At 49.8% G+C, this 23294-nt stretch overlaps 2 protein-coding genes and 1 long non-coding RNA gene across 5 annotated transcripts in view; all 3 read left to right on the top strand.

Annotated features, from left to right (window-relative positions):
* Window positions 1-6333, top strand: part of OXSR1 (oxidative stress responsive kinase 1) — a 99408-nt gene extending 93075 nt beyond the window's left edge. For all 3 annotated transcript variants that reach the window (XM_004277903.4, XM_033402155.2, XM_049715936.1), the window contains 4 exons: window positions 500-552; window positions 2218-2286; window positions 3146-3210; window positions 3624-6333. In XM_004277903.4, the coding sequence (XP_004277951.1) occupies window positions 500-552; window positions 2218-2286; window positions 3146-3210; window positions 3624-3698 (262 nt within the window). In that variant the 3' untranslated portion in view covers window positions 3699-6333. The remainder of the gene's footprint in view (window positions 1-499; window positions 553-2217; window positions 2287-3145; window positions 3211-3623) is intronic.
* A 321-nt stretch (window positions 6334-6654) lies between these two features.
* LOC125965548 (uncharacterized) lies at window positions 6655-10412 on the top strand. Its single transcript, XR_007479561.1, has 3 exons — window positions 6655-8370; window positions 8404-9772; window positions 10062-10412. It is a non-coding gene; the product is annotated as an uncharacterized LOC125965548 (long non-coding RNA).
* Window positions 10413-11909: 1497 nt separating this feature from the next.
* Window positions 11910-21067, top strand: SLC22A13 (solute carrier family 22 member 13). Its single transcript, XM_033401951.2, is given in 11 exon segments — window positions 11910-12068; window positions 12071-12136; window positions 12139-12167; window positions 18298-18401; window positions 18641-18795; window positions 19024-19164; window positions 19167-19191; window positions 19358-19636; window positions 19638-19737; window positions 20277-20504; window positions 20676-21067. Coding segments are annotated over 11 exon segments (1626 nt in total). The 5' UTR covers window positions 11910-11914; the 3' UTR covers window positions 21021-21067.
* The last annotated feature ends 2227 nt before the right edge of the window (window positions 21068-23294 follow it).

Genomic DNA, 23294 nt, shown 5'->3' with positions numbered 1-23294 from the left:
TCCTCATTATCCCAATCTGTATATTCTTTATCCTTCTCCTCTGAACCCCTGTGGAATTTGGGGAAGCGTCATGTGTTTCATTCTATGAATCTAGTCAGACTGATCACCAGTGGTGAGCAAGGTACTCTCCTAGGCATAGGGGTGTGGGGGGTAGGAGTAGGGATAAGGAAGAAAAGGGCATCCTGTATCATGTTAATCAGACCTCCCTGTGCTCATACAGATATTCCTCTTAGTCTAATATGATCATCTTAGTGGGAATAAGGATGGGCATTGGCATATATTGACCAGTGAAGGACATAAATTAAAAGGGTTGTAGAACAATTAGATGATCACTCTGAGTTGTTTGCTCCGAGCCCTCAGTGTGAGCTCATTAGGACAAATCATACAGTCTATGGGACAGAAAGATCTTTCTCTTGGCATAGCTTTCCTGATACATGTAGGCGGACCCTGAATGCATAAATTCAGACATTTATTTTATACATTTTGTTTTCTTTCATAGGAATTCAAAAAAAGAACTAAATGATATTCGATTCGAATTTACTCCTGGGAGAGGTGAGGCATCAAAACATTGAAAACAAAATAACTGCTCATTTGTCATTTTAAGGAAATGTGTGAGAAGTTTCTGTCCTCTAGATATATTTTCCTCTTAAAGGGTGATAAAAATGTTCCTGGCCTAGAGGTTTTGGGGGGCATATGAATAAAATTAAAATGCAGTTTATTTACTACTACCTCATTTAGAAAACCTAGTATAATACAAAGAGTACTGAATATAACTCTAATTTACTGCTTACTGTATGGCAGACATTGTGCTAATCAGTATCTCATTAAATTCTCAAAACTGCCCCCTAAGGAAAGATTATTGTCCCCACTGCATAGATGATGAAATCAAGGCTTAGAGAGAGTGAAGTAACTGGTTGCAGTTCCCACAGCTGAGAAGAGGTGTAGCTGGAATTCAAACCCAGATCTTTCGGAGCGCAGAGTTCCTGCTCTTATCACTGAACGTGGTTGTCCTCCATGACAATAAAGAAGCAGTAAGGCTTCCAGTCCCCTCCCTCCCAGCTAAAGCTGAGCCCTGTCATTGCAGTTTCTGGCCGTGAACTTCTCCCAGGGACAAGGCTTATTTTCTTTCTTGCCTTTGTTACTCAGGATTCGTATTTGGGAAGTGGCCCGCAGCCAGCTGGTATCCGTCCTGTGTGCCACGCTTAGTCTTCCTGCTGTCTCAGTATCATGAGCAGTTCACTCAAATGCAGAGAACAAATGCACATGTACAGAGATGTATCTGTTTTCCTTTTTAAAGCCAGGCAGAGTCACATTTTAAGGTACTCATTCAAATCGCTGGTCTTTGGCAAATGTATGTGCACAGCCCCTCCCCAGAGGTCCTCCCGTTCCCTCTGAGGGGATCGGTGTTCAGGCCTCGGGAAGGAGTCAATTGGAGATGAGGTTAATTGATGGTACTCTGTCCTCATCTTTTTAGTTTCTAGTTATATACCCATTGCTCAGACAGTACAACCTATAATAATTAGATATGAAGGAAGACCCACCAGAATAAAAAAATTTATTTTAGCAAAAAAAACAAAACCAAATAAAAAACTGGGAGTATGACCCACAAAGAGAAGAGATTACAGTTTGTTTTCTTAAGATTTATGGGGGCAATTCCCTAGCGATCCAGTGGTTAGGACTCCGCGCTTTCACTGCCGGGGGCACACGTTCAATCCCCAGCCGGGGAACTAAGATCCCACAATCCGCACGGTGTAGCCAAAAAAAAAAAAAAGAGATTTAATTGGGACTAAATTATTCTGCTTTATTAGCCCTGGAGGTGTTATACATTCACCATCACGTCTCAGAGCTCATAGGGCTGGCGTCCAGGGTTGTCCTCAGACTAGTAGTTTCTTCTGCAGCATCACTATCAGGTGCTCTTCCGACAAAGGCAAGAACCCATCTAAAGTACACCATCATTTAGAACGTTATCTTTACGTTGAGCTGATATTTGCCGTCTGGGTGATACAGGTTCCGCCCTCTACCTAGACCTGTGATAGTCCCTCACTTGAGATAATCCTGGTGGGAGGAGAAACCTTTATGTGGAGGAAGTCCCCCCCGCCATCTTGGTTCTGTGGATTTAACAGCTAGCTTTGGTCTGGCTGTGCCAGCACCCACTCTGAATGTTAGCAGGGACATGCGTGCACAAGAAATGGAGCACCTTCTTCTTTGTCCTTGCAGATACAGCAGAGGGTGTCTCTCAGGAACTCATTTCTGCTGGCCTCGTCGATGGAAGGGATTTAGTAATAGGTAACTACTTTGTGCTCTGCCTTTGTGTCACCGTCTCTCTGCTTGTATACTTAGGATCTAGAAAATCAGGCTTTGATTCCACTGAGTAGGTCTAATGGTTCTTGGAATGGTTCTTGGCTTTGCTGAAATAACAGGTATTGGGGACAGTTCCTTCCTTACAAAAAAGAAAATCTCACTTCTGAGTTTGCTTTGTGACCCCCAGTGATAGTGAGTGAAAACTTACCCAGGTCTCTGGGAGATCGTAGAAATGATGACAGAAGTTACAGGTTAGAGTAAGCTTGGCCATATCTAATCCGTTTTGGAGAATGAACGGTATCCTTTTGGAGCTAAAGGTTAAGCAAAAATCATTACAGATTTAGTCCTAAAAAAAGCAGGAAGTAAGAAAAGGCACAGTCGGGCCACAGGTGCATTTTACTGAAGGAAAAGACCATTGCCTAGGACAAGTCAGCAGAGTTTTAAAGGGCCAGATAGTAAAGTAAATAGTTTAGGCTTTGTGGACCATGTAACAGTCTCTGTTTTTACACTCTTCTTGGCTCACAGGCAGAACAGAAACAGGCTGAAGGCCATAGTTGGCTGATTCCCAGTCTAGGGCTTTCTGGCCCATGAATAGGCAAATCATACCTCTTTCACCCCAGTGTCTTTCCTAAGTTAAAAGAAAGTTAATTTGACAATGATAAGATTTATTTGTGCTGCTTGGAGTTGCTTTTAAAAACACCTTGTGTTTAGGGAGCGATTTATCTTTCTGCTTCCATTTTGATTGTATATAGACGATTGTGAACTACCATTTAAGTTGTTAAAATGTGGTTGAAATGTGGATTTACTTAGCTTCTCATTACTTTCTCTGTTTGTATGATTACAGTGGCAGCTAATTTGCAGAAAATTGTGGAAGAACCCCAGTCAAATCGATCTGTCACTTTCAAACTGGTATTCATCCCTTCCTCTGTGTTAAACCATCTCACGTTTTACACACCAGCAGCCTCTGCAGACCAGCTTCCATACTCCCTGAGTGATGAGAATATTTAAGTCTGGTGGATTGTATTTGTTTAACCTCCCCATGCCCTGGGCTGATACCGCCCTTCATTGGCTTCCCTTCCCCTCTCCCTCTCAGGAAGCCTCCTACCCGAGGCCCTTGACTATTTATCCTCAAGAGAGATTGCTGGTCAATCTGACTCCACCTTTGTACCCAGACTCCACCTACACCTTTATCTGCCTCCTGTTTGTATCCCAGGGACCTGTCCCCCACTGCCCTCTTTCCCACAGTCCCCATGTCAGTTTTAATTGCTGCCTGCAATTTTGTTTATAAATAGCCACAGCTTCTCATTTTGTTTGGTTCTTAGGCATCTGGTGTCGAAGGCTCGGATATTCCTGATGATGGTAAACTAATAGGATTTGCCCAGCTCAGCATCAGCTAAAACACAGCCCTGGAAGAGGTGGCCTAAGGAGATTCCACACATGCGTATCTCTGTTGCTTCTGTTGGCCTAAACTCACTACTGCCAAAGAACCCAGCAACAAACCTCCCAGCTAAGAGCTTTAGAGGTCTTTCTTTATGTTTTTCCTGCCATCATTCCCCCTTTTCCCCACAGGGAAAGAAAAGTTGGATCACCAGTGGCCAGCATCCCTTTAAAGAGTTCCGTTAGTAAACTTACTGCACGTGTCCCCTGTCTTCCTCCATCTGAGAAGTGGCCCGGGTGCCTCAAGGCCCAGGAGGGAGGTGTATCAGCTCATCTTGCCTTACTCCAGTGATGGCGCTGGGTGGAAAGTAGCAGCTATCTTGGGCTTCCTCATCCTGCTTGTTCTCCCACACCTGAGAGGATTTGGGCATCTTGGGATATCCCTTTACCACTGAAGTAGCAATTAAAAGTTGGTTGTTTAGCTGAAGCCCAGAGAATTTAATTTAGTGGGGTTTTGTTTTTGTTTTTGTTTTTTGGTATCCGATATGAATTCCAACAACCTTTGTTAGGATGAAGCACAGCCTCAGATGGAGGCAACCTAAACCGTGTTCTTGTTTTGTTCATGATGTTTCTAAGCGTTTTGCTGAAGCTGCTCTCAGGCACCCCTCTTCATTACTTCCTCCAGAAAGGGTTGCTAGCCTTAACTTCAGCTGGTGCAAAACATCTGACTGTAATCGAACTTCAGCCATCGGATCCTTCAAAGTGGAACTTTGGACTGTTTTTAGAGAAAAGATCAAGTAATGGCTTGTAAAAGAGAATTTCCCCAGCAGTGGTTTTTGAACAGGAAAAATCATAACTCATATCATTGCAGAAGTATTTATTTTCAAATCTTAAAACAATTGAAGAAAAACTGCTCCTTGATCCTCCCATGAAAATCAATTTGCCTGGCCTCCAAATCATGAGGAAATGCAAGGCTGAGATTTCTACAGCAATAAAGGAGACTCGCACTGGGCCAGAGAGGCGTGCCTTCTGCCCCCTCTCCTGCACTGACCCTTTGGAGGGGGTCCCTGTGTGCTGAACCTGACCCAAGATGGAAAGTGAAACCACATGTGCCGTGACTTTTAGGATTTTTGAGTAGACAGTGTTCATTTGATTTTCTACAGAAATAATATAAATTATTCTTTAGGTTTAAAAAAGAGCACCATAATGCAATATGTGAATCATCAGTGGCGTTGATTTTTTCTTTTTTTTCCTACTGTTTCACAGTCAGCCTTTGTCTAACTGCAGATAGCCCTAACAAGTTTTGTAAATGAAAGGGATCCTCAATCTGGCCTTAAAATGACACACAAAGATGGGCTTTGGCCCATCTTTATAGAATCACTCGAGCCCTTTCCAGCATTGTTGGTCTGTGAATAAAAGGATTGCTTTACCTAGTTTTCTCTTAGAGCACTTCTGAAAGCTTTCTCCACAACTAACTTATTATAGTTTTTGTTTCATTCTGAGCTTGTAGTTTTAGTCATGGGCTTTCTTCACCTGCCCTGGATACAAAGGCATGTTGGGAAAGGGATGGGTGTTGTAGAGGAAGGGAGGGGATGCTTTGGGATGGGGGTTGGGAGGAAAGTAGATCAGAGGATCGGACACCAAAGCCCAAGGTCCCAGCAGGATTGGTGAAAGGAGGGAGCCTGCTGAGCCTGGAGACAGAATAGATTGATCAGCTTACTGGACAAATATTTAGCTTTTCTTTTTCCTTTTTTTTTCTTTCTTTTTTTAGAAGAGGGTTGGGGGAACAAGGACAGGAAGGTAGGAATAAGTTATGAAAAAATGTAATGTCCCTTTTGGCACAAGACTAGTGGCTTACCTTAGAGTCTGTGTTTTGGTTTCAGATAAGCCCATCATAGTCTACTTATTTCTGAATCCAAAGGGTGGTGGCATCACTCTATTCTAGCTTTTATTTGGAGGTGGTCGAGAGCCCAAGCTGGAAGTAAGCAGCAGCCCATCTCCCTGTTCAGTTTCTCCAGCCGGCCATTACCTTTGAACTGCAGTGGGACAGGCATGACAGTAGAAGTGGGCTGGGGCTTCCTCTTTCTTTTCCATTCATCTTTTGCCCTGCTGGGAATTAGGAGTCAGAAACCAAGCCCCAGGACAGTGTTATTTCTTCTTCTGCTTGATGTATGGTGGACTCGCTTTGCTGGCTTGTGCAGTGATGCTGAAAAAAAATGAATGAACAGAAACTTTGCAGGTGAGACAGCACGTGACCTAGTGAGCAGTTTTGCTCCTTCCCAGGAGGGGTGATTCAGGATACACCTCTCTCCCCGGATCCCCAGGATTCCCTGGTCCCTGGGGGAGGGACTAACTTAGCACAAGGTAACATGTGCCAATGCTATTTGTGAAATGTATGGTCTTTCTAAATGACTAATGGATTTGTTTGGGTTTTTTGCTTAAGTTGTGAACCAAATCCTAGAGCCAGCTGATACTCTAATAATCTGGAGGACAGAATAATGGTGTATCAATAAATGGAGGTTCCTCCTTATGATGTATGCTAGATTATGGAAGATGTAAAATATTTGACTTCCCCCTCCCTTTTATTTTTATTTTTTTGACTTTGTACTTTGCTGCATGTTTCATTCATTTTTAATCAATAAAGAATAAATTGTCTGTGGTGGTGTAAGGATGCTTCACTTTGGTGACTGTTGGTGGGGGCAGTGGGAAGTGGGTCAGGAGGTCACTACTAACTTTAATTTTTCATGCGAATAGAGAAAAGCCAAGGTGCACTTTTCCCGAAAAAGTGTATTAGTCTACAAATTAGAATAGCTTAAAACCAAGTGGGGAAACTGAAATCCCAAAAGAGAGAGAGATCTGCCCAAGGAAGTTTGATAGAGTGGGATAAGGAACTCTTTGCATTGATCTTCTCTGTTTAATTCTGCTCATGCTGTTGGGGGGGGGGGGGGGGGGAGATGCCAGATTCAAGCCCTTGGGAATCTGTTGTGGAAAGTTTAGAGCAGGGCTGAACTTGTTCCCATTTGGCTTTGATATTGAAATGGTGAGGTTTCGTGTAAGATTCTAGGCCCCTCTGTATTCCTCCACCCCCTGGATAAGTAACCTCCCTGATCATAACTCCTTCCCAACAGAAGGTGGTCTTTGAGCCATGACAGGACTGCTTTTGTATGGGTCCTGGTAATTCAGGCCTCAGGTCCTGGGACCTTGGAATTGATGGTATCATAGCTGATTGAATTTGCTTTCAAGATAAGCAGGTTGTAAGAGCGGACTCTCACTATTGTGGGGATGGAGAGGAGTTGCTGGCTACTCAAAAGTGACCATGATGTATGTGGGGATAAGAGCAGGGGCAAGAGTAAACAGAGCCTCTCCACTTGCCCATAATCTCTAGCAAGATCCAGTCTTGTCCAGAAGCCAGTTTCCTCACCTCTGCCTATTCATACTAGCAATGCTCAGTGCAACAGTTCATGGATTCCTCCTGTGGGTCAGCTCATCTACCCCACATTTTTTGTTTTTCTCTTTTTTAAAGTAGACTTTATTTTTTTTAGCGCAGTTTTAGTTTCATAGCAAAATTGAACAGAAAGTACACAGAATTCCCATATACCCCCAGACCGCACACACACGCACAGCTGCTCCCACTGTCAGCATCCTGCGCTGCAGTGGTACATGCGTTACAATCAATAAACCTACACTGGCGCTTCGTTGTCACCCGAAGCCCATAGTATACATTTGGGTTCACTCTTGCTGTTGTATATTTTATGGGTTTGGACAAACGCACAGTGATGTGTACCCATCGTTGTGGTCTCACAGAGAATGGTCTCACTGCCCAGAAATCCTCTGTACCCTTCTTGTTCATCCCTCCCTCCCCTCTAGTCCCTGGAAACCACTGATCCTTTCAGTGTCCCCAAAGTTTTGCTTTTTCCGGAATGTCATATAGTTAGAATCATACAATATGTAGCCTTTTCAAAACTGCTTCTCTCACATAGTAATATGCATTTAAGGTCTCTGCATGTCTTTTTGTGACTTGATGGCTCATTTCTTTTTAGTGCTAATATTCTGTGCCTGGATATACCACAGTTTATTAATCCATTCACTTACTGGCTGTGTCCAAGTTTTGACAGTTATGAATAAAGCTGCTATATATATCTGTGTGCAGGTTTTTATGTGGGTATGTTTCAACTCCTTTGGGTAAATTACCAAGGAGCCCAATGGCAGATTGTATGGTAAAAGTAGGTCTAGTTTTTTAGGAAGCCACCTACTGTCTTCCAGAGTGGCTGTGCCGTTTCGCATTCCCAGCAGTGAATGAGAGTCCCTGTTGCTCCACGTGTTCGCTGGCACTTGGCGTTGTCACTGTTTTAGATTTGGGCCATTCTACTAGGTGTGTAGTGGTATCTTATTTTAATTTGTAATTCCCTGATGACAGCGTGTTGAGCATCTTTTCACATGCTTCTTTGCCATCTGTATATATTCTTTGGCGAGGTGTCTGTTTAGGTCTTTGGCCCACTTTTAATCAGGTTGTTCTCTTATTGTTGAGTTTTAAGTGTTCTTTGTATACAGGCAGACTTCATTTTATTGCAGTTTGCTTTATTTCTGCTTCACAACTATTGCATTTTTTTTTTCAAATTGAAGGTTTGTGGCAACCCTTTGTCGTCAGATGATGGTTAGCATATTTTAGCAATAAAGTATTTTTAAATTAAGGTATGTAATTTAATTAAGGTAATTTAAATTAAGGTATGTAATTTAAATTAAGGTATGTAATTGTTTTCTTAGAATACTATTGCACACTTAGAAGACTACAGTATAAACATAACTTTTTAAAACTTATTTATTTATATTTTGGCTGCGTTGGGTCTTCGTTGCTGCACGCGGGCTTCCTCTGGTTGCAGCAAGCAGGGGCCACTGTTCGTTGCCGTGCATTGGCTTCTCATTGCGGTGGCTTTTCCTGTTGCAGAGCACCGGCTCTAGGCGCGCAGGCTTCAATAGTTGTGGCACACGGGCTCAGTAGTTGTGGCTTGCGGGCTCAGTAGTTGTGGCACACAGGCTTAGTTGCTCCGCGGCGTGTGGGATCTTCTGACCAGGGCTCGAACACATGTCCCCTGCATTGGCAGGCGGATTCTTAACCACTGAGCCACCAGGGAAGTCCCTAAACAACTTTTATATGCACTAGGAAACAAAAATATTCACTTTATTGTGTCTAGTTGTTCCAGCACCATTTGTTGTATTGTATTGCTCTTTGATCAGTTGAATCTGTGAGTTTCTTTCTGGGCTCTCTATTCTGTTCCATTGATTTATGTGTGTAATCTTTTGCCAGTACCACACAGCCTTGAGTACTCTATAGTCAAGGTTGAAGTCAGGTATTCTCAGTCCTGCACCTCTGTTCTTCTCCAGCACTGTGTTGGCTGTTCTCACCTTATCTACCCTGAGCCCCCAAGCAGTCTGTCAATTACAGTCGGATTCTCCCACTGTGATACTGGTTCCTGTGGAAGTTTGAGTTTGTGGATTTCTGCTCCAAGAAGTTACAGTTCTCTGTATTTACCTGTCTAGCTCCAATTCAAGGGATAGCAGTTTGCCCTGTGGCCTCACTTCTCTGACAGAAAGTTGTTGATTTTTCAGTTTGCTCAGCTTTTTACCTGCTAGAACAGTGACAATTTCCAAGCTGTTTACATCCTGGACCAGAAACCAGAATGCCTATCCCCTGTTTTTATCTACTAGAGTCGTTCTCAAATTTGGAAGAGGTTTGAGACACCATCCAGTGCATCCCTGTAGGTGATGTTTGGGGAGTACCTTCCCCTCCCCCCACCATACACACAAACACCGCCCTCTACCCCATGGACAGTTGATTGCCAGGGATGTGTGTCCATTCAACTTAGCTCCAGTGGTTAGAACACTCTTGTTACACCTCTCTTTGGTCTTAGTTTTGCCCTTTACTGAAGGCAGGTACAAGGAGGGGAAGAGGAGAGAGACAGGCTGTAGGCTCTCCCTGAAGGGCCAGAGGCAGCCCCGTCCTACCCTGCAGTCTCCTAGAGGACAGTGGATGTGACCAGACTGCTCGGGGACGCCAGAGAGCAGCACATATCCTCCTTTGAGCTCATCCTCCCAGGTCAGTGAGACCACAGGTCCCCGGGGTTACAGTATTCCTGGGAGGACTCCCTCAAAGAAGGGAGCCAGTTTTAGGCTTTGAAGCATCATGGGGAGCCTTTGGCAGACTGGTGGGGTCGGGGGGAGGGTTAGGAGAACAGATAAGTTAATCAAGAAATTAAGATTGGGGCAGTTGGGAGTGCAGTGAAGCCAGTGGCATTTGGGGATCATAGTTACAACTATGGAAGGTCTTTGGTTGAGTCTCACTCTTCTATCAGCATCTCCTCGTCATTTATCTATCTGTGTTTTAGAATCCTACACCAAGAAATGGAAGAATCCTTAGAGAGCATCTAGTTCAAGCTTTCCTTATACACAGATGCAGAAATAGAGGCCAGAGGGATAGAAGGAGCAGACTGCGGATCACAGGGAATCAGTGGTGGAGACCAAGCTTCCTGCCTCCTACCTTCAGTCCCCTTGGAGCCTTAGAGCTGAAATCCTTACCCTGATCAGAGTGAAAAGATGATGAGGACTGAGCCCAGGCTCCTGTCTCCACCTCAGTTTTCCCCATAATGTGAACGCCAAAATGAGCAGCAGCAACTAGTAGCGTCTGCTTTCTTGGCAATTCAGTGAAGGCTATGCTGAGGACAAGAACACGCAAGCCAGGTGGGTGAGGAAGAAGAGGTGGGGCTGGGGACAGTGGGGAGCCTGGTGGGGAGGGGGCAAAGAGGAATGTCCTCTTCTTAGGCAGGGTTGTGGACCCTTGCCTCTGCCTTCCAGCGTCTGGCCTACCTGGACCCTCCTTCCGTGCTGACTAACAGGCCGCGGATGTAGGCACACTGTATCAGGAGCTGCCCTGCACAACCTTGCTGCCTTCCCTTCTCCCATGCTCCTCTGCCCATCTCGTATCTCAAAGTGTTTCAAAATCAAAACACAAAAAGGCTTTCCGATGCTTACCAAGCAAATATGTGAATGTGAATGTGATACCCAAGCGTGTATTTTTCCCTAATGCTCTATTTAATCCCACCATTCCCCACCTCCTATGATTGAACTAGATGCCTTCCAAGCCCTGGGTCTACCTGCAGTGAGACTCCCCCCAGGGAAAAAGGATGGGGGCTTTCATCGTTGGGAGGTTCCTGTTGTCAGAGGTCCTGCCTTCTGTTAGCCTCCTGCCCTGTAAGAATCCTGACCTGCCAGCCCCCATGCCGTGCCCCATCCCAACCTCGACTCCAGCAGGGTCATAGGACTGACCAGCGGGGGCTCGGGCTTTGTCCTTTGTCCCTCTGTGCTCACCAAGGTTGCTCAGGGTGATTGGGCTACCCTTGGGCAGCTTTTGCATCTGTTTCTGTCTTGGGAGGGTGTTAATGGTTCCTTCCTTGATTAGATAGAGATCAAGATGCACTGGTTAGCTCAGCTGCTGAAGGGAAAGGCATTTATGCCCTTGGTGGGTCTCCTGACCTTCATACTACCCTTGGATTGACTGCTGTTGCATACCACCACATGCTAGAGACCCTGCAGAAGAAAATAACTTCAGGGTCATGAGACCAGGTTGGGCTGTTGGCCGAGTTAATGTGCAGGCTGGGTCCTTGCTGCTCACTGACTTATCCCCCGCGGTGCAGTGTAGTAGCAACTGCCTTGTAGCGCTGAAATTACTCTCAGAATTTGGACTCTATCATAATGGGAGGGGTTTGCACTGGTGTGAATTGTAGAGGGTGTTGCAGTTAGAGGGGGTGCTGTCCCTGTATACCACGTAACCTTTGGCTAAAGCTCACTGCTGTGTGCCAGGCCTGAGAAGTTCCTCTTGTGGTGCCTGTCACACAGTCCATAAAACATCCTCGGATCCTCCAAGTCAGAGTGGACTATCTTTTCATCATATTCTGTCATTCCTAGACCAGAGCTGGGGAGCTGAGGTGTGACAGGTGGGGCCAGGCAAGGCTGATTTAAACATTAACACAGCACCACCACTGCCCCGAGGAGCCCGTGCCCCAGAGCGAGCTGCAGGGCTGTCTGGTGGCCCCAGCTAAGGAGGCGGTAAGCAGTGACCGTGGCTCCCTTTGCCCAGGTCCCGGCTGACATTGGCAGCTTTGGTCGCTTCCAGGTACAGCTGCTGATACTGCTGAGTGTCCCCAACTTCCTGACTGCCTTCTGCATGTTCACCCAGGTCTTCATGGTCCTGGATGAGGCCCACCACTCTTCAGTGGCCTGGGTCAAGCACCGGACTCTGACCCTGGGCGCTGCTGAGCAGCCGGTGCTGAGCGTGCCTGTGGATGCGGCGGGCAGCCCTGAGCCCTGCCTCCCGTTCCGGCCACCCCCCGACGGTGCCAGCTGGAGGACGTCCTCAGCCACGGCTTCAGTGAGACACAGCCTTGCGAGGCGGGCTGGGTCTATCCTGCAGGAGGCCCCTATCCCTAAAGAATGAGGTAAGGCTGCCCTTTGGCCTATCTTTCCACCTCTTTTGAGTCGGTCAGCTCGTCTGCCCGAGCCCGTGCCCTCAGTCTCTGGTGTGGCTGCCCCTGCACCCCATGCCTGAATGACGGTGGGTCCGCCTGTTTTGCTCTCTGTCCTCTGCCTGTTGGCTCATCTACCTCTCCATCCATTTCCTTTGTCCAGGGTGTCTGTCCATCTGTCCATTCATCTCTGCCTGTGCTTTTATCTGTCCCGCTGCCTGTCTCCCCAGTGGCCCTCCTTCTTGTCTCTCCTGTTCTCCTGTCCTCATGCCTCTCTTTCTCTCTCTCTCCCCCATGTTCCCACCTGCCTGTCCATTTGCCTTTGTCTTTCCGTCCACCTCTGCATGTCTGCCTGCTTACCTGTCTTCGCATTTAACTAACCCTCTGATGCTACCCCTTCCCCGTCCACTCGTCTGCCTTCCTGCTTGCTTGCCTCGAGCTTCCTGCCTTCAGCCTCTCTCTCTAGATCTCCTCCTGCCTGCCTGCCTGCCTGCCTCTTAGATCCTGAAGGACACCCAGGACTCTAGGACTTGTCCTGCACATAACTGGGCAGTTGCTCCTGCTAACTCCATTCTCGTAGGAGGGACCCTGGCAGATCAATAGAAAGTTCCCCACTCCAACCACCTCAGAGCAAGAAAGGCTGCTTCCCAGACAGTGGGGTTGAGCACAGAATGGGGAGATGACTTGGCGAGGGCAACATAAAGACTTGATGGTGGAGCCGGGACTCTCTCATTCGGGGCACCTGCTGCCCAGTTCCCTGCAGGCATGGGAAAGAGCACAGATAGTCCAGAAGCCTGAGGGGCAGGGGTTGGGGATCTGTGCAGCTCTCACCTTAATGGTGGCAAATCCTGAACCTCTGTGGAGGGCAATTTGAGCCCCGAGACTAAACATTCACCTCTTAATATGTGACCATACACCTGCCTCCAGAACCGTGGCAGCCTGAGGATGTGTCCTCCTGCCTTCTTTCTGACCCTCCCCCTCATTCCACCCCACAGGGGGAGTAGGTCGCCTTTGAACTCTGCCAGCCCCTGGATCTAGCCCAGCCTAGGCCGGTCTGACCCTCAGTGCCCCCTCCATCATCTCCCCAGTATCCCACCCGTGATAGGTCTGGTCTTCATCGGTCCTTAGATGTTGTGGAGGTGTCTTCCTCTACATGTGCTCATAAACTCTCTGCCCATCTGGCCAAATGTCACCATCCTTACAGCCCAGGCAGACTTCCAGAGTGCTTAGAGCCAACTCTAGGTCTTGTGCACAGCCTTTGCTGGCCTGTTCATGCAATTACACTCAGCCAACAGCTTCTGAGTATTAACTATGCAAGGAACAGAGAACAGCGGCACCCTATTCACCTTCTCTGAGAACATCTGGGCTCCTTGTAGAGGGACAAAGGGCTAGATGGGCTCTAAGGCTAGAATTTACTTTCTCCTGGGGAGGGAATGGGCAGGCAACTCCCTGAAGGAGTTGGTATGTGAGCTGGGCACCAGGGACCCGAATAAGATTGATGGAGAAGAGGGGAAGGCCTTTTTAGACAGAGAATAGCAAAAGGAAGGCCTGGCAACAGGAAGCAGGTGATGTGTCTGGGAAGCAGCAGGAACTTGGTGTGCCTGGGATAGGGCTGGGCAGGTTATGGGAATGAATGGGACGTTCTCAAGGACTGGGGGCCTCTCTCTTTATCCTCAGTCACCAACTTAGTCTTTGCTGACCCTGGGGTGGGACCTTGGACGTCCGGCCTTTACCTGACATGCTCCCAGGGACCCACCCTCCCAAGAACTGCAACTCTCAGGGCAATGTACACTTTTGGTACTTTGTGCCCTGAACCACGTGACAACCTCAAACTCTGGGGCTACCTTGTGTGAGGTATCCACCTTGGTTTCCAGTCAACAAGCAGGGGTTCTGCTACAGACTGAGGACTCCTCTGAGGTGACATCCCAAGTTTCCTTATTATAACCAGCAACTTCATATGCAAAGTGAAATACAAACAATCCGAATTTAAGAAGAAAAGAATATATTTCCTTATAGGCAGTGTGCTCATGAAGGACAGAGTACATTTCTCCTTCTCAACCTACCTGACCAACATTTCCTGGGTGCCCATCCTTGGTAAAAGGGAAAATGACTCCCAGCCCTGTCCACACGAACCTCTGAATAGGGAGGCAACTAGACCATCATTGAATAGCAACAACAGTGTGATCCGTCCTGGGACCACAGAAGGAAGCAATGGGAGGGAAGGGGAAGCAGAGGGAATAGCCATTTCTAGGGTCTGGAGCATGAAAATGCCTGGCCTCTGTGAGCAATTCTGACATACAAAAGGGGTTGAGAAAAGGCAAGAGCCAACTCTTAAAGGGTCTCAGATACAGTGCTGAGGAATTGGGGCTGTCTCCTAGAGACCAAAGGGAGTCATTGATGGTTTTGGAACAGTGAAAGGGAGATGTGATGGGTTTTGCTCCAGGAAATGGGGGTGGGATGCTGTGGGCCACCGTGGCAGGCCCCAGACAGAACCATCCACTGTAGGCATTAGGGCTGGGAAGGTTGACAACTGGTGTCCCAAGTTGGAGCCCTCTTCATCTCTGTTCCATCTGCAACATGACACCAGCATGTGAACTTGGGTAGGTCTTGGCACCTCTCCAAGCCTCTGTCTTTGCTGCAAAACAGAGGGAATGATAAGCCTTCATGGAGTTAGAATGAGGATTTGATAAGATAGGGGATATCTCGTCTACAGGGAGGTAGTGAATGGTGTCCACTAAGCAAGGGTGGCAGCCTTGGAGGAGTCCCATGGCTCAGCACTCATGCCTTTAGAGTATGACCGCCCCTTGTGTCTGAGATGCCTGTGTCACCAGCTGTGTGCTTCATGGCACAGGGGCCAGTACAGCCTCAGCTGAGCTAGCATTTGCTGACCTAGCACAGCCACTGTGCTAAGCATGCTATATGTGTTAATTCCTTTAATCCTATCTGGCGATACTATGGAATGTATTTCATCCCCATTTTGTACGTGGGAAACCAAGACACCAGCAGGTCAGCTAACAGATTCAGAGTCACACAGAGTGACTCAGTTCTGACTCCAGAGGCTGACAGCAGCAGGCCTTTGTTCATTATTATTTATTTTAAATAGTGTTTAACTACAAAGCAATCTGTGGTGGCTGGACAAAAAGCAAACAGGATAGAACTGGGTGGAACAACAAGTTCAAGTACCTGGTCCTGCTGCACTTCATTCTCAGGGGCAATCCATTCGTCACTTGGTATATATTTAAAGTTCTTATAAAATTAACAGTTGTTGGACTTCCCTGGTGGCGCAGTGGTTAAGAATCCACCTGCCAATGCAGGGGACACGGGTTCGAGCCCTGGCCCGGGAAGACCCCACATGCTGCGAAGCAACTAAGCCCGTGCGCCACAACTACTGAGCCTGCACTCTAGAGCCCGTGAGCCACAACTACTGAGCCCACGTGCCACAACTACTGAAGCCCACATGCCCTAGTGCCCGTGCTCCACAGCAAGAGAAGCCACCGCAATGAGAAGCCCACGCACTGCAATGAAGAGTAGCCCCTGCTCACCACAACCAGAGAAAGCCTGAGGGTAGCAATGAAGACCCAACGCAGCCAAAAATAAAATTAATTAATTTTAAAAAATAAAATTAACAGTTGTCCTTCAGGACAGAACTAGGAGCAAAATGCTGTCTCCTGAGTTGGTTAATTTTCTGCTAAAGGTTAGTTAACTAATGGAGATTGGCTACTCATCTGACTGAAGGTATTAGTTCCTTCCTTCATTCACTCATCCCTTCACTCAGGAAACATTACCTTAGCTTTCCATCAGTTTCACTCACTGCCATCCAGTTTCAGTCACTGCCAGGACTAGCTGCTTAACCTCTTCTCCCTTAGACGAATAAAGCAGTCTCCTACCTTTTGGGCACCAGGGGCCGGTTTCGTGGAAGACAGTGTTTCCACAGACAGGGCGGTGGGTGCTGGGGCAATGATTCAGGCGGTACACGAGTGATGGGGAGTGATGGGGTGTGATGGGGAGTGGCAGATGAAGCTCCGCTTGCTCGCCGCCGCTCACCTCTTGCTGTGCAGCCTGGTTCCTAACAGGCTGTAGAGTGGTACCGGTCCGCAGCCCAGGAATTGGGGACCCCTGGGGGAATATAATAATAAGTCAAGGATCGTTGTCAGAATTATATGAGATGGGACTTCCCTGGTGGTCGAGTGGGTAAGACTCCACACTCCCAATGCAGGGGGCCCAGGTTCAATCCCTGGTCAGGGAACTAGATCCCGCATGCATGCCATAACTAAGAGTCTGCATGCCACAACTAAGAGTCCACATGCCACAACTAAGAAGTCAGCATGCCATAACTAAAGATCCTGCATGCTGCAATGAAGATCCTGTGTGCCACAGCTAAGACCCGGTGCTGCCAAAATAAATAAATAAATAAACAAATAAAATTTTTTAAATGAGATAATGCACGTAAAACATTTGGCACATTACCCAACCCAGAGTAAGCGCTCAAAAAGCATTAACGGGCTTCCCTGGTGGCGCAGTGGTTGAGAATCTGCCTGCCAATGAAGGAGACATGGGTTCGAGCCCCGGTCTGGGAAGATCCCACATGCCGCAGAGCAACTAAGCCCGTGCGCCACAACTACTGAGCCCGCATGCCAGAACTACTGAAGCCTGTGCGCCTAGAGCCTGTGCTCCACAAGAGAAGCCACCGCAATGAGAAGCCCATGCACCACAACGAAGAGTAGCCCCTGCTCGCCGCAACTAGAGAAAGCCCACGCGCAGCAATAAAGACCCAACACAGCCAAAAATCAAATAAATAAATTTTTTAAAAAAGAAAACATTAATATGGTTGTGAAGCTACCTCTGTGAGCTCTGGAGAACAGCTCATGTGTCATGATGCCCTCATAAACATATGGAGCTGAGCTATGTGCAGAGGGGCATAAAACTCACTGCGGGGCCCACAGATGGAGGTGGGGAATATCAGTCACATGCACTTATTGTTATGTGCACATTGCAGTAGACAAGTGTACAGACGTGTATGGACACCCATATTTTCATCACTTGGTTTCCCAGTCTGTCAAGTTCTCTCTGTGAGTCTCCAGGTGGGTTGTCCCCCTCACATCGTGTGTGTATGTCTGTGTGTGTGTCCGCGTGTGTGCAGACCTGCACATTCCTCCATCCTAATCTCTTTCCTCAAGGAGTGTGTGAGGGCTCCTTAGGATTCTGACTGCCTGTGAATGATGGGAGTTTCAGGGGGGTTTTGCAGCCAGTTGGGAAAAGTTGGAAAGGCCCAAGCAGGTCACAGGGGTGCCATGGTTGTGGGAAAGAGGCCCCATTTGTCAGGAAGAAGCAGTTAATGACTGTCAGAGGTTCCCAAACTGTACATTCTTAATGGATCAATAATTTTACATGGCATCTCCAGGCCAAAAAAATACCTAAAAGTTTCACATATTAAGTAATTTGTTCCAAACAATTGAAGAAGGGGGACTTCCCTCACGATCCAGTGGTTAAAGCTCCATGCTTCCACTGCAGGGGGCACGGGTTCGATCCCTGCCCTAAGGAATCCCAGATGATCCCACTGAGATCCCACATGCCGCATAGTGCAGCCCAAAACAACAACGACAAAAAACAAAGACAAACAACTTAAGAAGGATTTATGTACTAATAACTCAGTAGCTGTTTAAAAAAATATATACACGAATCAAAACACTTTTATTTCATCCTAACGTGCAATTACTTCCTAATAGGATGTATTGGGAACTGCAAAACGTCTTGATCCTTGAACCCCGCCACCCTCATTTTCTGATCCACATTGAGTTTCACATGGTGCTTGCTTTTTTTCATAGTAACTTCCAAAAACACAACTTCACACAGGTATGATGTCACTGAAAAGAATTGCGTGAACCATCTGGAGCTGGTAGTTTGATATGAAGCAGATGTTGAGGGTCACAGTGCTTCCCTTTACACTTCTAAGTATCGTGTTGTGCACCCTGAGTTCACGCTGGTGCCCTGGGATGCCTTGCCTGCCCCACTTCTGTCCTGAGAGGTTTGTGGTGGGCAGGCTGGCTGGTAAAGGACTCGCCCTCGCTGCCCCTAGACTCACATCTGCATGTGTCTGCCTCAGCTGAACCTGGCCTGTGGTCGGAAGCATCCGAAGGACACCTCCCAGTCGGTGGACCTGGCTAGGCTCCTCACTGGGGCGCTCATCGTCGGGCCCCTCTGTGACTGGTAAGAACCTTGAGCAGCTCCCGCAACCCAGCACGCTCTTGGGTTCCTGGCCCAGTTCCTCCCCACCACGTGCCCCTCTCGCTGGTCTCCAGGTAAGGCCCTGTCTCCCCGCAATGGGGCTCCCAGGTGGGGCCCTGCACCCTCCCGCAGACAGAGCACCCAGGGCAGGGCCGGGGGCTGGGTCTCCCTCCTTCCCCTCAGACAGACTCCCTCCTCAACCTGCCCCTTTCTTACCCCAGGATTGGCCACGAGGCCACTGTCCTGGTGCAACTGCTACTCTTCGCCATCCTTGGCATGGCCGCAGCCTTTGTGCCCGGCTTTGAGCTCTACACGGCCCTGCGCTTTGCTGTGGCCACAGCCGTCGTTGGATATAACTTCAGCAGCGTCACCCTACGTGGGTATCTGGGTCCCGCGCCATCAGCCGCAGAGCGGGGCCTTGGGGTCTGGGCGGCCACGCTCCCACGCTGCCTGTGGGGCCCACTCAACTCCCCGCACCTAACGTGACGGCACCAGCACTCCCTGTACCGGGCCAGGACCACAGCCCCTGACCTGGTGGCGTCTAGCCATGGCAGGGAGTGAGAGGGCAGGGTCCGGGCCAGCCTCAGACTCAGCGTTCTCACAGTTGCAGGGTGGGTGGGGCCCTGGTAGAGAACTCAGGCTGTGGTCCTGGCCCAGTACACCTTCTCCGTGGAGCAGATGGCCCTCGCAGGACTCGCCCATGGCGTCCAGAGCTGGAGGCTTTTCCAGATGGCTGGCGCTGCACCTGTCTTCCGCTCTTCCTTTACTTCTGGTGAGGAGATACTTCCCAGGCAAGCTGCCTCTCGGTTGGCTACATGTCCAGAGAGGTGTCTGGGAGAGCGAACCTGTGGGGTCAGTGTGCACTGGGACAGCGGGGAGGCTCCTGGGGGAGTGGGGAGGCCCAGGTCCAGGCCCCAGGGTCACAGCCCGACCTACAGGGCTCTGCCGGAATCTGCACGGTGGCTCCTGACCCGGGGGAGGGTAGAGGAGGCTAAACAACCGATCCAGAGGGTGGCCTCGGTCAACAAGCGAAAACTTCTCCGAGCTCCTGAGCCAGGTACTTGCAGTAGCTGGGCCAGCCCTGCCCTGGTCTGACCACACAGCCCGGCCTGCCTGGCCCCTCACTCTGCACCTCCCTCCCGGATGGTCCCAGAGAAGACCGGCCCCACGGGGGATGCCCTGGATCTGTTCCAACACCCCCAGCTCCCCAGGCACTGTGATGGCTCTGGTGGGGAAGTTTGCTACGGCGGCTGGATTTACCATCTCCTACGTGTAGTCTGCTGAGCTCTTCCCCACTGTCATCAGGTAAGGACTGCAGGTGCAACTCCTGTTCCTCTGCTCCTGAGACCCTGATTTTGGCCATCCCTCCTCTGCCCTTACTGCTGTTCCCCAATGAGCTTACAGAGCTGGCTCTGGGGCAGCAGTGCTGGATGGGGTCCAAGGCTGGATGGGGTCAGTGGAGAGCAGAGGAGAGCAGCGGAGGGCAGATACAGGAGGGGCCACACCCTGACCTTGTCAGGACTGGGACATGGAGTAAGTCCCGAGTTTGATGAATGGCTCAGAAGGAAGACTCCGGTGGGGATGGGAGGTGGTCAGGAGGTGCAGCCTTCGATCTGAGACTCGACAGGTGAGCAGGAGTACAGCAGGCAGACAGGCCTGGAGGTGGCAAAAGCACGCCGCACAGTAGGACTCGGGGAAGTGCAGGAGGAGGGGGCAGGAAGGCTGGCTGGACTGCACGGGCCTGGAGACTCCGCAGGCCTGGAGACCAGATGAGACACTGGGGTGCTTCCAAGGAAATGAGCTGTGGCCCAGCGGAGGCCGGGTCTTCTCGGCTTGCACTCACCTTTGCGCGGGCAGACGGGCATGGGGCTGGTGGGCATTTTCTCGAGGATCGGGGACATCCTCACGCCACTCGTGACCCTGCTGGGTGAGTACCACACGGCCCTCCCTATGCTCATCTACGGCAGCCTCCCCGTCGGGGCTGGCTTACTCTGTGCCCTGCTGCCAGAGCCACGTGGCTGGAGCACGAAGGACGCCATGGACGACCTGGAGCAGGAGTCCTGCCCACAGCGAGGTGCTTGGTCTCTCTGAAACCCAGGACCTCATATCAGTGACCCCATCCCCGAAGGGGCTCTACTTCACCATTTGTCCATTGTTGCAGAGAGGCCCATCTGGCATCCTCACGATTCCCCTACTTTGGGGAGGGGATGGCGAGGAACTGTAATACGGGATCAGTTCCTGAGCAGCCAATGACAGCCTTCTGCTTCCTCCAGCCCTCTGAATGCAATGACCTCGGAAAAGGATTCCGAGGCCTCAGGAAGTACTTCTAGCCCAGGGGTGGCCTTTAGAGCAGCACGTACCTCTGAGTGTGTCTCCGAAGCCAGAGCAGCAGCAGCAGAGAGCTGCCTGAACACTCCCCTGGGAACAGCTGGACCTGTGAGCATGACCATCTTGCTGACGGAGGCAGCACCCCATGAGCTGGCCCCAGAGCCAGCCAGCCACTGCCCAGCCCAATCCCAGAAGCATCTGAGACAGGCCTCCCTCCTTTCAAAACCTTTCTCATCCCCAGAGCCCCACACCCAATACCCTGTTCTGGGTTAGAGTCTTGGGCGTGTCTTGGGCTTAACTTGTTCTCTGACAGTCTTGTGGGGATATGGCTCCTCAGATCCCCTCCATCTGGGGTCCCCCTGCCCTGAAAACACAGTCAAGCCAAAAACAGAACAGCTGGGTAGGGCCTCTCCAAGTAGGTGAGAGTAGGAAGAGAAAAACACTTAAAAGTTCTGGACTCGCCCAGGCAGGTGAAGGAAAAGCTGTGGATGAAGGGAAGGTTGTGGTTCCTCCAATGGCTGGACTAGGCCCGTCTGGATAAGGTGGGACCCACAGGGCATTTGCTCCAGCTGAGTGGGCACTGATTCAGTCAGAATCGAAGCTTCAGTCTTGCCTTCTCTTCAAAGATTCTCCTTCCCCTGTCCTGCACTCAGGGACCAGTGGCGGGGAGAGGGAGGATGTGGGTCCTGTTCCTCTCCGGGCCCCTCCTCCCTTTCATGCTCTGCTTCTCTGGCTCCTTCAGGGCCCATGCAGGGTGAGGGAAAGGGGAAGAAGTCTTCTTACCTGGTGGCCACTGGTGGTAGTTCTTCCGGGCTTGCAGTGGTTAATCATCAGTCAGTGGCCCTGGCAGGCTCCTAAAAGTAGGTTTTCCACAAGAATTTTCGGGGGTTCTCAGCGATCATCCCAGGACCTCTGCGTCGGTCCTCAGTATGAGCAATGTGCCTGCAACTGAACCCTTGGGACCCCTCTTCACCTCTTGGCCGCCCCCCCACCCCGCCCCGTGGGGATCCCCACGTAGTCTCTTACAGAAGAATCCAGCTAGCAAGACCATAGCAGCACATGGGCCCGACTGTCTGCTTTCTCTCTTCCTGCACCCCAACTGCTGGTCACTGCTGGAAAGAGTCACACTCCCAACGAGTCTGATCTATGAATCCATGGTCACCAGCACCAACTGGGTCTTTAGCAGCACCTCGTATTCCTACCAGCTTTTCAAGTCAGCTCGTTTTCCAACTCTCACCAGTGGCTATTTCTAAGCTCCGCTCTGCCTGCCTCTCATCCTTCTACCCCCTGCCAGATAGCTTCTCCTTCTCCTCTGAGAGAAAGGAAAAGCCATCCTACTGCCGCTCCCCAAACTTCCCACCAAGAAGTCTTTAACCTACACTCCCTCCTCCCCCGGGTGGGATCTGGGAGCTGCTGAGTGGAGAGCCTGTTCCTCCTCTTACTCTCCTCTCCATCCCTCCTCTTCAGGCATAGGGAGGGGGGCGGCCAAGTTGTGTGTGGAAGGATGGGAGGATTTCCCTCAGTGGAGGTGGAGCCCTGATGGGGAGGCGGGTGCTCCAGGTGCTGGGAACAGTCTGCACGGAGAAATGGGGCTGGCTCATGTGGAGATTTTCCCAGCCTGCCTTGCGCCTTCAGTTTCTAGAGCCTGTGGCCAGTTGTGCCCCAGGAGTGGAATGCTGTTCCTCCCCATGCCACCCCACCCCAGGACCTCCCCACCCCATTGTGACACTGCTCCCCAGACACCGTGGAACCCAAGGGTTCTGCTTCCAAGGGTCTGGCTGGGCCTGGCTTGTGGTCCTGTCTCCAGGGAGGAGGGACTGGGAGGGTGTGGAGGGTGGCAATTATGATGACACCTGGCAACTGTGCAGCCGCATTCTCAGCGCAGATGTGGACAGGGCCTGTTCGGCTGTGGGGAGTCTGTGGAAGGAGCGGGCTGTCCTTCCGGGAAGCGTGAGTTCTCAGGTGTGGCATCTGGCCATTTCCTGCCCTCAGAAGGGGGGCTGCTCCTGGTTATACCTTCCTGTCCCAGGCCTTAGTCTCCACTTTTTACATTGAGAACCAATTACCTGGGGCCTGTCCACCTGGCAGGGGACCTTTGGGAACAAGTGCTCCAGGGCCTTGCAGACTGTCAGGCCCCTGTGGGTATTCAGGTGATGCTGTGGGGGACACTGAAGGGGACCCTGCCCGGGAAGCTGGCTCCAGGCCCAAAAGCCAAATCTCTCTGAGCAAAGCAAAGTTTCCCTCCTTCCCTCTCTCCCTCCCTCCCTTCTTCCTTCCCTCTCTCTCTCCCTCTCTGCCTGGGAAGTCTCTTCTATCCTGTGACACTCCCTCCAAACTTATACACATGCACACTGTACTAGTTTTCTGTTGCTGTTGTAATATATTGTCACAAACTTAGCGGCTTTAAGCAACACAGATTTATTACCTTATAGTCCTGCAGGTCAGAAGGCCAAAATGGGTCTCACTAAGCTAAAATCAGCTGTCGTAGGGGAATTTATTTCCTTGCCTGTTCCAGCCTCCAAAGGCTGCCCACAGTTCCTTAGCTCA

This window comes from Orcinus orca, chromosome 10 (assembly GCF_937001465.1).
Source record: "Orcinus orca chromosome 10, mOrcOrc1.1, whole genome shotgun sequence".
Lineage (NCBI taxonomy): Eukaryota > Metazoa > Chordata > Mammalia > Artiodactyla > Delphinidae > Orcinus > Orcinus orca.
This window is presented reverse-complemented; position numbering and strand designations above follow the sequence as displayed.